Raw genomic sequence first — 15820 nt, forward strand, 5'->3', positions numbered from 1 at the left:
GTAGCGACATCATGTCACTGGGTTCATTTATCAAAGAGCTTATAGAGATTTAAATGATGTCCGGCTGGTCCAAATGTACCACTAAAGTAATATTTACATGCTAAGGTTAATTATAATAACGCTCCTTTATAAACGAATACTTTTTCTGATACAGCGAGACTTTAAATGCAGAACTTTTACTAGTAATTTAGTATTTATATACTCTAGCATCACTACTTTTTTAATTAGAATTCTTCTTTCACCACATTGTTGGATGTTAGTTTGTTAAACTGTTAAAAAGACGAAATAAATAGCCAAATATAAATTTTTCCCCCTGGCTGACTGGAATAAAAGGTGCAATATACCTCATAATATCGGTCTGAAAAAAAGCACCTTAAATACATAACTTAATGACATATTTACTCTCATTTCCAGGTGGAAAACCCACAAGTGGAGGAAGTGCCAGCTGGTGCCGTGGTCTCTCCGACAGGCCCGGCCCGGTGCCCAGGAGACCTGCGGCCCGGGTCTCCAGACAAGAGGTACGCACGCCGGCAGCTCTTCATTTAGGATTATTCTCTCGGGCTCGTGCAATATTAATATACACAATAGACATTTCGGGGCCTCGCTGCCCGAGCTCCCGTTCACGCACAAGTGACGAGTGCTTTAAAGGGAGTTGTGGCTCATATTTACCTCGTAGCCTTTTTCTGGTCCCGGGAGGCTTTCATAGAAATTCAATTTCCCTGTCGGGGTCACGCCGAATGATCAATTTCATTATGTTTCGGGCTCCTATAGAAGGCCATTATTTAGTGCTTATGTTTCTGTTTCGCTAGCTTACGATAATGGACGGAAGAATCAATTTATTCATGAAAATGCTTTAAAGGTCCACTCAGACCTCGAGTCCAGAGCACCAGTCTGACACTCGTCGTCCATTCTAGTCCTGGTTTTTATTTCTCTATGACGGTATGAGGAGAATGAAATATTGCTGCAACGTAAAGAAACAACCCTTTTATTAAAAGAGCAGAGAATGCGATGATGCGAGCAAAAACAAATTGACTCGTAGGCTTCGAAACCAAATCGTGGTGGAGGTGCATTTTGTGTCTGCTGTGATTATAATTATAATTTTTTTGGTTCCCCCGGGAGATTTAATCTGAAATCATAGAGTTATGATCAATTTATTGACTCTTTAGTTGCCCTTTAAAAAAAATCTCCATTTCATGTTCTGCTGCTCACCTGTGGGCGAGGACGAGTTTGGGTCGCTTTCTGCTCTTAAAGGGACAGTACGGAGATTACTGATTCGCTGGAGCGTCCTAGAAAACAGCAGAAATAGCAATCATGCGTTTCTTTGAATTATTTAAGGAATAGTTTAATGGGTATTACTCTGCTGTCTGTCCTTTTTTACATACAGTACGAAAACACAGACAGCAGTCGGTTAGCTTAGCTTAGCTTAGCATAGCATAAAAACCGGGAACAGGTAGCCTGGCTCAGTCCAAAAGTTTTCATGGAAGGTTACGGAGATGCTGGACTCTTAAATTAAGGAGCCTAGGACCTTCTGACCTTCTAGCCTCACGCTGTATTCATCAAACAGATGATAACACTAGTTTACACCCAGCTGGGCTGTTGAATCTAATTTAATTAAACGTGTCTTTATGCACCGTATTTCATAAACTGTTTGCACTTGTTGTACATAAAAGCTGAAAGAGTTGTCGCGGAGTAAATAGTTACATATCTGAATGGAAGTTGGTACAACAAAGTTATATATATATATATATATAACTTTGTTGTACCAACTTCCATTCAGATATTTTAATTATTAATTATAAAAAAAGGGCTAGACAATGGTCATAAAAGAGGTCATATACATATATATATGTATATAGATGTATGTATATTACCTCTTTTATGGCCATTGTCTAGCCCTTTTTTTTTAGTAGCTGCTCCGACAGCCGGTCCCATCTGTTGAAACGAATAAAAGACGAGACCACTTTACAGCCTGATGGAGCCGCGCTGACCCGTTGTCCCTCTGAACCCTCCAGCTGTGTCCTGCCGCCAGCTGGACGGCACGCAGGCCGACATGGGCGAGTGCCTGGGCTCCTCCAAGGCCATGCCGGCCGTCACTCAGCGCTGCCAGCTGCCCTGCCAGGACGACTGCCAGCTCACCAACTGGTCCAAGTTCTCGTCCTGCACGGCGGACTGCGTGGGCGTCCGCAACAGGAAGAGGGCGTTGATCGGTGAGCACGCCGTGGTGTTTTTTTTAACGACTTCTCAGACGCAGGGTTCCAACGGTCGTGGAAAAGTGATGGAAGTTTAAAATGGGTATTTCCGGAGCCTGGAAAAGTCATTGAAAAAAATTAAATCCCAAAAGGTTTGGAAAGTGTCAATTTACGCTGAATTTGAAATAATGAATATGTTTTTAAAAGGGGGGGGGGAGGGGGCTTCAAGAGACGAGCAGTAAAAGTTAAACAGAAGGTTGTAAATCTCTTCAGGTGCTTCCCGCCAGCCGAACGCTCCGGAGGGATTATAGCGACACGTCTAAAATAACTCCTCAGCCTTTGTTATCCATCAGGTCGTCCGTCCCCCCCGGACGATTACACCCCCCCCCCCCCCTCTCGCAGCCATAAAAGCAAATTGACATAAAAATGAGATCTGCGGTGCATTAAGGCGCCTTACAGGGAGGGGAGGGGCCAACTTTAAACTGTGACATAGTGTATTTGAAAAAGCTTTTCGTTCCCCCCAATGTGAAACCTTAGAGTATAAAAGTGCGGCGAGGTCATCGGCTGCATTTAAAGCACTTTCTGAAGAGGTTGTCTTTGAGTCTTCTTCGCTCGGTACCAAAAGAAACCGATAGCGCGACATCCCGAAGACGTAAAGACGGATCGTCGCATCGAGCGAAATGTTAGTTATCGGAAAAACCGACGGGCGACTTCTCCTCATTTTCGCATGGGAAACAACTCAAGATGTCACGGGGGGGTCGGGGGGGGGGGGGGGGAACCAATACGCATTTGATTTACGGTTAACAATATTAACAACAACAAAACATCTGGTCGTTTTTATAAGAGAGGTCTTTTTTGCCGGTGTAATCTATCATCGGGGCACCCGGCCTCGTGAGTACAAGCTCAGACTCCCCTAAAGGGCTTGATGGTGGTGGTGGGGGGAGGGTCCTCAAATCCGATGAGACTCAAACACACATCCGCCCGACGGGAGACGGGAAGTGAGTCACCTCTCCCGGAGCCGCCCGGCTCATCGCTGTCCTCCTGCTCCCCCTCAGGCAGGAGCAAGAAGAAAGACAAGTGCAAGAACACCCAGATGTACCCGCTGAGCGAGACCCAGTACTGCCCCTGTGACAAGCACAACGCCCAGCCGCTGGGCAACTGGTCCGACTGCATCCTGCCCGCCGGCGGCCGGCCCGAGAGCCTCCTGGGGGTCAGGCTCCAGGGGGACGTCAAGGAGTGCGGCCAGGGCTACCGCTACCAGGCCATGGTGTGCTACGACCAGGACAACCGGCTGGTGGAGACGGCGCGCTGCAACAGCCACGGTGGGCAGCTGAGTGTGTGTGTGTGTGTGTGTGTGTGTGTGTGTGCGTGTGCGTGTGTGTGTGTGTGTGTGTGTGTGTGTGTGTGTGTGTGTGTGTGTGTGTGTGTGTGTGTGTGAGTGTGTGTGTGTGTGTGTGTGTGTGTGTGTGTGTGTGTGTGTGTGTGTGTGTGCGTGTGTGTGTGCGTGTGTGTGTGTGTGCGTGTGTGTGTGTGCGTGTGTGTGTGTGTGTGTGTGTGTGTGTGTGTGTGTGTGTGTGTGCGTGTGTGTGCGTGTGTGTGTGTGTGTGTGTGCGTGTGTGTGTGCGTGTGTGTGTGTGTGAGAGTCTGTCTGTCTGTCTCTAGTCCCTTGGTCTCTAGTCTTTTAGTCTCTAGTCCTGTCTGTCTCTAGTCCCTTGGTCTCTAGTCCTGTCTGTATCTAGTCCTGTCTGTCTCTAGTCCCTTGGTCTCTAGTCTTTTAGTCTCTAGTCCTGTCTGTCTCTAGTCCCTTGGTCTCTAGTCCCTTGGTCTCTAGTCCTGTCTGTCTCTAGTCCTCTGGTCTCTAGTCCTGTCTGTCTCTAGTCCTGTCTGTCTCTAGTCCTCTGGTCTCTAGTCCTGTCTGTCTCTAGTCCTGTCTGTCTCTAGTCCTCTGGTCTCTAGTCCTGTCTGTCTCTAGTCCTGTCTGTCTCTAGTCCTCTGGTCTCTAGTCCTGTCTGTCTCTAGTCCTGTCTGTCTCTAGTCAGTCCCTTGGTCTCTAGTCCCTTGGTCTGTAGTCCCTTGGTCTCTAGTCCTGTCTGTTTCTATTCCTGTCTGTCTCTAGTCCTCTGGTCTCTAGTCCTGTCTGTCTCTAGTCCTGTCTGTCAGTAGCCATCTTGTTTGTACTGTAGAAGCGGTCCCAATGAAACCTGTGGACATTGTGCTGAGTGGATCAGTAAAAAAAGTGTAGACATGAGACCCAGACGACCTGAGCGTCTGTGATGTTGGAGGTCAGCAGAAAAATGTCCCAGTTTGGGTCAACGAACAACGTAAGTGTGGCCCTCGGGCCTCGTGACAGAAGTAGAAGACCTGAGGCGTGCAGCCGGCTGCCTTGTTTTCAGGTGAGAAACATGCAAGAACTAGAACAGGCACTCGGTAGAGCGCATACCTTCGCATATCACAACATTGGGCATTGAATTATGAACATTTTGGCATTAGTTGCATGCCAATTGAATATAAATTGACCGATGGTAAAAAGAAGATTTTGACCTATCCATGACCTTGACCTTGACCTTTGACCCGATTGATCCCAAAATCTAATCAAATGGTCCCCGGATAATAACCAATCATCCCACCAAATTTCATGCGATTCGGTTTAAAACTTTTTTTGTTATGCGAATAACACGCATACAAATACATAAATAAACTAGAATGGGCACTCGGTAGAGCGCATACCTTTGCATATCACAAGATTGGGCATTGAATTATGAAAATGTTGGCATTAGTTGCATGCCAATTGGACAAAAATGTATCGTGCTATGGTAAAAAAAAAGATGTTGACCTGTTCATGACCTTTGACCTTGACCTTTGACCCGATCGATCCCAAAATCTAATCAACTGGTCCCCGGATAATAAACAATCATCCCACCAAATTGCATGCGATTCGGTTCAATACTTTTTGAGTTTTGCGAATAACACGCATACAAATAAATAAATAAATACACGGCGATCAAAACATAACCTTCCGCATTTTCAATGCAAAGGTAATAACTTTGTTTAGCTCCGTTGAATATTCATCTGAAGCGGAGGGCATCGCGAAAGTGAAGCCGGCGACTCCTTTCCGAATGCAGTCGTTTGTCTCCTCGTCGTTGTCGTCGGGTCTTACGTCGAGCAAAGAATCCTGGCTCGGAAAATTGCCGTGAAATAGAAACGCGGGAGACGTTCACAGGAATCCATCAGCGGCGTGCGCCTGAGAACACGGTGTCAGTCTCCTCGTGAGTCAGAGACGGAGACGCATCGGCTAATCCGGGTGTGGTTGTGACGGGGGCATGGCGTAAGGATGAGCGTGTGTGTGTGTGTGTGTGTGTGTGTGTGTGTGTGTTTTTAGACGCATCCACACATTCATCTTCAAGCATCAGTGAGCTCCGACAAAAAGATCCGTTCCGTGAGGTGCGCGGGGGGGGAAACAAAAAGACACTTCTGTACACGCGAATCTCAAAAGATATCATTAAATCTCTATTTTCATCCCTCCCTTTCAGTCGCTCTTCTCCCTCCATCCCTCCTTTCTCTCTCTCTCTCTCTCTCTCTCTGCCACTCCCTCCTTTATTTTCTCAGCCACTTTCCATCTCGATGGCGGAGGAGACGATGGTCTTTTCCTCGACCCCCACAGTGCCCTCGGGCTGTGATGTCGACCATTATCTCTGTTTTCCACAGTGAGAGAAAAAGAATCTGAGGATTATCATCGTATAAAAGAACACGCTGATCAAAGCTTTGTGGCATCGCTCAGATCCCCCAATTCTGTCATCCTATTCAGAATGATATCATTTTAAAACTACAGAGAACAGTATGGACAAAAGGATTTTATATACATATATAAATATATTTATATTTATATATATATATATAAAGACAAAAATATCTATGTTTATATATATATATATTAGAAATAAAGACTATATATATATATATATTATAAACAAAGACAACAAATATTTGTATATTATATATAAAGACAAAAAAATACATAATTAGACAAAAAAATACATACAAAAATAAATGTATGTATAAATATATATATTAGAAATAAAGACTATATATATATATATATATGTACAATACTTATTAGTGGAGCTCGCCTGCAGAGAGAGTTACAGTTAACAGTACACAGAAATCCCGCTTCGGTACAGCGGAAACATTTCAAAAGAAATGTTTAAATGCACAAGGATACTTTTTTATTTATTTTGAACAGACTGTAGTGTAAGTGTCAAAAAGATAGAAACTCCTCTTGTTTTACTATTTCCATCATAGATTTAAGGAACATTTCAAACTCTGGATCACGCTGTACTAACACTGAACAAATGCACAACACGCTTTAAAACTGATGCGATTAAAACTGATAATAGAAAAATGAATCGACCAATAAGATGCATGCATTAGGAGGCGTGTCTAAATGTGTTCCAGACATTCAAAGCCCCTGTCAGTGATTCATCACACCAGCGATGCCTTTGAACATCACCCGTCAGCATGTTGCACGTTGCACCGTCTCCTACACAACACGAGTAAATACAACCATCAGCAAGGTCACGGTGCAGCCGCTTCCCCTGCTGTGTCATATATATATATATATATATATATATATTTATTTTAATATATATATATATTATTATATGTATAAATATTTATATATATATTATATGTATATATATATATATATATATATATATTATCTATATATAAAGAAATAGATATATACATATATATATATATTTATATATATAAATATATTTATTTAAATATATTTATATATATATATATAAATATATATTTATATATATATGTAAATATATATATTTATATGACTCCTATAGTTCTTATATCTATGGCGATAAGCAAGCTGTGATGCTTTGCCCTTTACCATGATGACAGGAAGGCTGAGAGGGGGTCGGCCTCGTCTTTGCAGGAGGAGGAGGAGGAGGAGGAGGAGGGTGCAAAGCTCGAGGGCAATTGTCTCTGCTGAGGACCTGTGAACTTGAACTTAAAACAATACTCCAGAAAGCAGATTTGCTGGTCCATGAAGAATGTTCGAATGCATAAGGATGTTTTATGGGGCGGGGGGGGGGTGGGGGTAACGGGTCAGAAATCAGGTTGTAATGCCGGATGACTTCCCGGGGCCGAAACGTTTGTGTGAAGCTTCTCGGGGCCACGCGGTGACTCAGCCGGGCTTTATTTCTGGTTGCATGGCCAGAAATAAACGGTGGCTGGAGTCCTCGTCGGGCCCCTGGGGGCCCGGCATGTGAGTGGATCCTTGGAAACATATTTAGAGGGTGAGTTGTCCCGAGCGTTTCTATTGGTTCTGCATTCAAAGGAATATTTTTCCTCGCGTGGTCGTCGAGAGGATGTATCATTTCTTAGTTATTTAACACCGACGTGTTGCTCACTGTAACATACCGCTACAAAAATGAATATTTCGCGGGTTAGAGGCGGAACTTCAAACATTAAGTGGAATAAAATGCCGGTGAAAAGACGATTTTAGAGTTTCAAACCGCACGGTAACACAAGATGAGCCTTTTAGAGACACCCGGACGGCGTCTCTCTTGCACGAGCCGTGCGTGAAGGAAACACTTGTTTAGCTGAACAGCTTCGATATGAAAACTGTGGATTATATCATTGAGTTTGAACGTTTCTGGGAGGAACGCCAGAGATTCCAAAGAAAGTTACGGAGCTTCAGGGAATTCATCACATGGATCTGTGTGCAGGCGATCGATCATTCTCACTCGTTTCTTTCTCCTTTTATTGTACCTGCACAACTCTTTCTCTTTGCACTTTAATATCAGACTCATTTCAACATACTCTTATCCTCCTTCCTTATTTATTTCTTATTCGGAAGTTTTTTATTCTTGATTACGACTCCACTTACGCCGAATTCCACATACGTGCAAATCTTTCTGATTCTTACATGCCATATTTCGGAGTTGTTTATTTCCTGCGTCAGGTTTTATTAAACACGCTAGGAATCTGATCTTCCTCCGGGGGGAGCCGGAGGACGTATCCTAATCATCCCCCGGAGCCTCAGGAGCCGGCCGGGCAGCGGCACGGTGAAGGAGTGCCGGGTGACATGTTGACATGCGTAGTCCGGACTGGATGAAGAAGACCTTTAAGGAAAGGTGCCGCTCAGTTTTAGGTCGGCTTAGTTTGATCACCCCTTCAACTGTCATGTGGAGAGTTGTATCCTTGTTTTTAAGCTCCAGCCGTCCTCGGAATAGACGAACTAACGCGTTAATTTAAAGGTTGGATGCGTTTTGTCTCGTGCACAACGCCCAGGTTGTTTTTAGACTAACGGACGCTCCACTGCGTCAAAATAACTAAGCAAGAGCCTCCCTGTTGATTTCAATTAGATCTCTGCAGGTAGCTCCCTAATAAAAAAGAGAAATACACCACGTAATTCCACTGTTTACCTCAAAGTCGTCGAGGCTGAAACCAAAGCTGTGAGATGCCGTCCCTAAAACGCGTGGGAGTGTTTCTCAAACAGCTTTTCGCAGCGCACGCCAACGGCAGCCAAACGCCTCATTTGTTGTTTTTGTCTGTGTGTTTTTTTCATTTTAAATGCGCTCCTGGTTTTGGGAGTGGGACATCACTTTTAAGATAAGATAAGATCAAATACTGCGAAATTGACTGGACAGCAAAGGGTGCACAATAGACACAATAAATATATATATATATATATATATATATTATAAATAAAGACAAAAAAATATATAGATATATATTATAAATAAAGACAAAACAAATGAATATATATATATTATAATTAAAGACAAAATATATATATATATATATTATAAATAAAGACAACAAATATTTGTATATTATATAAAAAGACGAAAAGAATATAATATATATAATTATTTTATAAATAAAGACAAAAATATATATATGTGTATAAATATATATACTATGAATAAAGAAGAAAGAAAATATATACAGTATATATATTTTAAATAAAGACAACAATATATATATAATCATACATATATATATATACATATATATGTGAAAATGAAGACAACAAAAAAATATATAAATATATATTATAAATAAAGACACAAATAAATAAATATATCTATATATATATATATATATTATAAATAAGCAATATAAAATACTAAGTAATTCACAATAACTGAAATGTTATATATATATAGACAGAATATATAATATAATATACAATATGAGTAACCAGCAGTCTGCCCTGGTGCTACGGTGGCCAGCAGCTCAGTGTGAGCCATGATGATGATGATGATGATGATGGTGCAGCAGAACATATTTGTGAGAGAGAAAAAAGTGAGAGATATGACTCGCATATACATGGATAAGTGGTCTCTGTGGGATTCCTCTGAAACGTGTTAAAGTGGTGGGAGGTGTGTTCACAGACAGTCAGTCAGCGCAGCGCCACACGCCTCTCACTCGAGGAGCAAGAGGACGCTCCTCTCTCCCGGCTCACTCACCTCATCGCTCGTCTTCATCAAAGGCTAAACGGATGCACTGATGCCCGTGATGTTGCACGAGCTCACGGAATAAACGAGGAATAGACTTCCGCCCGGTTTAAAAAAGGAGGATTTTTGGAAGGATGACGATCAACACATCTGACTGAACTTCGGCCTGTTTGCTGGCGAGAGCCTCCCAAAAAAAAAAAATACCGAGCAGGAGGGAGAGAAGTCTGACTGTGTCATGACCCTGTGAGCCGAGGGAAAATAGATTGAAATAATGAAGCTTGTGTAACAACCCGTACACGCGGGCCTTTGAATGTGGGCCAGTCGTTCCCCATCCACGGGGCTCTTGAACTTTAATGATTGTTTTTGGGGGGGGGGGAATCGAAAAAGAAAAAAGCGTAACCTTTTGGGGAATTTGGGACAAATGCAGTTTTCACACTTTAAAAAAAAACTTCTTCTCTTCTCAAAAGAATCGTCCGAGGCCGTTTTCTCACTCCTGAACCCGGAGGCTGTGACAACAAAGGTTATTTTTTTTAAACTTTCAAAGCAAATTTGATGAATGAATCAGTCGCATGTTCTCCCCCTATTTTGAAATAATAAATAACAAGACGACAGGCCGCCGTCTAGTCGTCCGTTGAAACGGACGAGAAGAAGCAAGTCGTCATTTTATTTTGATTTTTTTTCACTTTATTGGGAACGAAGAAGAAGAAAAAAAGAAAATTCCCGCCATACAAAGAACATTTAAAAAACATTTTAAAGCTAAATGCATCGATCTGGTGAACACAACGTTTAGAGTGAGGATCCATGAAGCTCTTATTACCTTCGCATTGAAAATGCGGAAGGTTATGTTTTGATCGCCGCGTATTTATTTGTATGCGTGTTATTCGCATAACTCAAAAAGTATTAAACCGAATCGCATGACATTTCGTGGGATGATTGGTTATTATCCGGGGACCATTTGATTTGATTTGGGGATCGATCGAGTCAAAGGTCAAGGTCAAGGTCATGAAAAGGTCAAAATCTTCTTGAATCGCATGACATTTTGTGGGATGTTTGGTTATTATCCGGGGACCATTCGATTAGATTTTGGGATCGATCGGGTCAAAGGTCAAGGTCATGGAAAGGTCAAAATCTTATTTTTTACCATAGCACGGTCCATTTTTATCCAATTGGCATGCAACTAATGCCAAAATGTTCATAATGCAATGCCCAATCTTGTGATATGCGAAGGTATGCGCTCTACCGAGTGCCCGTTCTAGTTAAAAAAGTGTGTCCGTGCTAATGTGCCGACACGGCACACATCCTGCCTTCGCCCTCGTACATCAAAATATGTTTGATTCCTCCTTTAATTTGTCTTTCTTTCTTCCTCTTCCTCTCAGGTTACATCGAGGAGGCGTGCATCATCCCCTGCCCCTCCGACTGTAAGCTCAGCGAGTGGTCCAACTGGTCGCGCTGCAGCAAGTCCTGCGGCAGCGGGGTCAAAGTTCGCTCCAAGTGGCTCCGAGAGAAACCGTACAACGGGGGCCGGCCGTGCCCCAAACTGGACCACATCAACCAGGTCGGACCGGGAGCCCCATCCTACATTTTATTTTAAAAGTCTGAGTCGGTGTCTGAGATCGATTCTTGAATATTTGAGCGACTGTGCTACGATATCGACAGTATTTATACTTATATTTATACTCATTACAGGCGGGGTACACCGTACAGGAGCAGGAGGAACGTCTTAATGAATAATACATCGAGCTCCAGTCTGCAGAGCTTTTCCTCCACACCGCCCTCATTATTGCTGCACTCTTTTTATATTTATTTTTCAGACGACGGGTGCTGTAAATGGATCCCATCCACCACATTAATGCCCCCCCCCCCCCCCCTCAGTTGACTCCTTAAGGCTTCTGCGATTTGCACAAATAAAATGCTTTCCAGACCCCAGACTTCCAGAGAGTATATATCAGCAGATGCAGATTAAGGTTGTGTTGATCTACGCCTAGCAGTGTGTGTGTAGGTGTGTGTGTGTGTTCTAGGAATGTGTGTGTAAGTGTGTGTGTGTGTTTCTGATAAGTTCACACCGGTTTGTATGCCGGAGGCTTTTCTGATTATGTCCTCCCGAGTGTTGCATTAATCGCAGGTTCTGCAGTATATGAACAGTTGGCATGTATTCATTAATCTGTCTGTCTCCTTCCAATCCCCCCCCCCCCCCCTCTCATCCGACGCTCCTCGCTGGATGTGACTCATCGCTACAGGCCCAGGTAGGAGCTGCCCTCCTCCGCTCTCTGTAGACGGGTTAGAGGCGTTAATGTGTCACCGATGTCAGTGGGTCACTAATATTATCGTCATTATTAATTATTAAATTAAACTTAAACTTTCTGTTTCTGTCCATATTTTCTGTTTTTCTCAGATGATTTTTTATTTTTTTTTAAAGGCCAGAACGTTCGTGAGATTTTTAAAGAGAAATAAGGCACCGTTATTAAAGTGAACGGCATATGAGTCGAGCCAAACAACAACGACACAAGAGGTGCAGGGACAGTAATTGAGGGGGCGGAGCTTAGTGAACAATCAACAGCCTCTATAATCTACGTGAACGGGCGCAACCGCCTCGCTTGTGAGTAAACAAGGTACGGGAAGTTTTTTATTCTCGGAGGCCGGGCTCAGGTGTCAGGAACAATCATGTTAAAGTTAAAACTCATAGAATCACTTTTTATTAAGAGAAACTGGCCGACTGACAGCGAGATGAGAGGACGTGTTTCTATAAATACAGAAGTTCCGATCAATCGGAAGTTGTCACCGCCACAATCCGCGAGCGCTCGTGAAGCGCAGGTGTAACGGGGTCCCCCCCCCCCCCCCCCAGGTGTACGAGGTGGTGCCGTGCCGCAGCGACTGCAACCAGTACGTGTGGGTGGCCGAGCCGTGGAGCGTGTGGAAGGTCAGCAACGTGGACCTGAAGGAGAACTGCGGCGAAGGCGTCCAGACACGGAAAGTCAGGTGACCATCTCATCGAGGATGTTCGTGCTGATTAAAAGAATTATTATTTTTTAGGCAGGAATATCCAATAAATGTGATTGTAAAATGTGCGGATGCTGCTTTTCTTAAATTGAGGTCGGATTTCGTTGAACAAGACACATGAAGACTCACCAGCATGAGATCAACTCTACGAGGCTTTTATCTGTTGTGTTGTTGTTGTTGTTGTGATAAAAAATAATACATTTGTGTCTATTTAGACCTCAACCGGAAATTAATATGACTGCTTTGGGCAAATCTGTCTCGGGTTTTGGGGCAGGGATGTCTATGTGTACAGATTGTAAAGCACTCCGAGACAAATTTGTAATTTGTGAAATTGGGCTATACAAATAAACTGAATTGAATTGAATCTATAAGTCCACAAACCGACGGCGTAATCAGAATCATGAGACTGCAATTGCCCCCCCCCCCCCAGGTGCATGCTCAACACCGTGGACGGGCCGTCGGAGTCGGTGGAGGACTACCTGTGCGACCCCGAGGAGATGCCCCTGGGGGCCAGAGAGAGCCGGCTGCCGTGTCCCGAGGACTGCGTCCTCAACGACTGGGGCCCCTGGAGCCGCTGCAGCCTGGTGAGGGCGCCGCGGCGCGGGAACCGTTCGTCAACCGGTTATTTCTCACGGTGGAATATGAGCCGGGAGGCAGGAAAAAAATGACTAATGTGTCGCCTGATTTGGGCTTTTTTAAAGCGACGCCGCGCTCAGATTTAATCGCAGCGGCGAAGCTGTGTGTGTGTGTGTGTGTGTGTGTGTGTGTGTGTGTGTGTGTGTGTGTGTGTGTGTGTGTGTGTGTGTGTGTGTGTGTGTGTGTGTGTGTGTGTGTGTGTGTGTGTGTGTGTGTGTGTGTATATATCCTGGCCATTGTGTCAGCCACACGCCCTTCTCTCCCAAAGTGCTTGACACGCCGACTTCCCACAATTGCAATCTTGTACCGGAGTCTCGGATGTTTTATTCATCGTGCCAACGATGGAGATATTCAAAAGGCTGTCTCCCCCTCCTCCCACCTCCCTCCCCCTCCTCCCCCCCTCCCTTCAAACGCTCCTCTTTGTGAGCAATGACCGTGTAGAATCTGTTGGTTTACCCTTTCCAGCAGAATATCAGTTTCAGCCCTCCTGTCGTTTCCTGCTGGATGAGAATCATACTCCAGAGAGAGAGAGAGAGAGAGAGAGCAGGAGAGACAGAGAGAGAGAGAGACAGAGAGAGAGTGAGAGCGAGAGAGAGTGAGTGAGAGAGAGAGTGAGTGAGAGAGAGAGAGAGAGAGGCCTGTGTAGACTCTGTGTGTTTTGACAGATTTCTTAATCACTCGTTGCCCAATAATCTGGTAATAATCCAGCAGTGAGCCATGGATGGAGTCTAAATTCAGTTCCTATCATTTACGCCTTTTTCGTTGTTGTTGTTGTTGATTGCGAGTCTCTCTCTCTCTCCAGCCGTGCACCAGGACCAACAGTCGAGTGCGGGAGGCGTTCCCGCTGCGCTCGCCCAGCGTGGGGAGGGCGTGTCCCGACACCTCGGACAGGGAGCCCTGCGGCCTGAACCTCAACTGCTTCAACTACTTCTACAACATCACAGGTAACCAGGGCAACATCAACGCACCTTTACTCAAATGTTTGTCTTTTGAGGATTTTTGTTTTCTATAGAGCGTCTGCACGTGACGAGTTTACATTATGCATTTTCTATTATTGACCCGTAACTCAATTAGACCCTTATCTGAAGTAATGTAAGAACAGAATAGGATGTATATACTTATGGCATTAATGCATAACATAGTTATTACACATATAACATAGTTATTACACATATAAAATAGTTATTACACATATAACATAGTTATTACAAATGTAACATAGTTATTAAACATATATCATAGTTATTACAAATATAGCATACTTATTACAAATATATCATAGTTTTTACAAATGTAACATGGTTATTACAAATATATCATAGTTATTACAAATATAGCATAGTTATTACACATATAACATACTTATTACAAATATATCATAGTTTTTACACATATATCATACTTATTACAAATATATCATAGTTATTACACATATATCATAGTTATTACACATATAACATACTTATTACAAATATATCATAGTTATTACACATATATCATAGTTATTACACATATATCATAGTTATTACAAATATAGCATAGTTATTACACATATAACATACTTATTACAAATATATCATAGTTATTACACATATAACATACTTATTACAAATATATCATAGTTATGACAACTATATCAGTTATTACACATATATCATAGTTATTACACATATATCAGTTATTACAAATATAACATACTTATTACAAATATAGCATAGTTTTTACAAATGTAAAATGTAGTTATTACCAAGTTGTGAAGACACTTTTATTCACATTAATATGGAGCTGCTTCTGGATCTATGGATTTATGGAGATTTGTGCCGCTTGGTGAATTTACAGTTTAATGTTGGCGCTCCTCTGCGTCTCCTCGCTCCTCCTGTGGGGTCACGTCTGTCTCTGCACACGCTGAACGCTCCGCTGTGTTCACCACCTTGTTGTTGTTGTCGAAATAGCACAAAAGATTTTTTTAGCTATAGATAAATGATATGGCCCCAAGAAAAACAGATCTTAGAGCTTTTCCATCGCGCCTCGTACCACGAGTTTCATATGTCGACCTGAAAACCTGCAGAAAACAGTTTCACCAACAAGGGAACGGGGGGGGGGGGGGGGTCGTACTGTTTCCTTCTCTGCTGTCCCACATCCCCCTCCTCTGTGTTGCTCCACCGGGAGTCGTGACACATAATTCTTCCCGGTGTTCCCCGTGTTTATGTGCATAGTTTACGAGTAGAGACTCCATGGAGCTCTTCTTCTTCTTCTTCTTCTTCTTCTTCTTCTTCTTCTTTCTTACTCTTTGTTGATGTGGAAAGCGTCCAAGCTACTCTGTCTCCCTCTCTCCTCTCTCTCTCTCTCTCTCGTCTCCCTCTATCTCTTTCTCTATGGTCTCCCTCCCCCTCTCTCTCTCTCGTCTCCCTCTCTCTCTTTCTCTATGGTCTCCCTCCCCCTCTCCCCCTCTCTCGTCTCCCTCTCCCTCTCTCCCTCTCTCTCTTTCTCTCTGGTCTCCCTCCCCCTCTCTCC

The 15820-nt window shown here is 43.3% G+C and overlaps 1 protein-coding gene across 1 annotated transcript in view; it reads left to right on the forward strand.

The window, feature by feature from the left end:
- The window catches only part of LOC130212711 (thrombospondin type-1 domain-containing protein 7A), a 133221-nt gene that overhangs the window by 89663 nt on the left and 27738 nt on the right, over positions 1 to 15820 (forward strand). Inside the window, exons 11-18 of the mRNA XM_056443849.1 lie at positions 415 to 518; positions 2013 to 2207; positions 3245 to 3511; positions 11050 to 11228; positions 11911 to 11916; positions 12516 to 12649; positions 13101 to 13254; positions 14109 to 14250. Of these exons, the coding sequence (XP_056299824.1) occupies positions 415 to 518; positions 2013 to 2207; positions 3245 to 3511; positions 11050 to 11228; positions 11911 to 11916; positions 12516 to 12649; positions 13101 to 13254; positions 14109 to 14250 (1181 nt within the window). The remainder of the gene's footprint in view (positions 1 to 414; positions 519 to 2012; positions 2208 to 3244; positions 3512 to 11049; positions 11229 to 11910; positions 11917 to 12515; positions 12650 to 13100; positions 13255 to 14108; positions 14251 to 15820) is intronic.

Source organism: Pseudoliparis swirei, chromosome 22, assembly GCF_029220125.1.
Source record: "Pseudoliparis swirei isolate HS2019 ecotype Mariana Trench chromosome 22, NWPU_hadal_v1, whole genome shotgun sequence".
Taxonomy (NCBI): domain Eukaryota; kingdom Metazoa; phylum Chordata; class Actinopteri; order Perciformes; family Liparidae; genus Pseudoliparis; species Pseudoliparis swirei.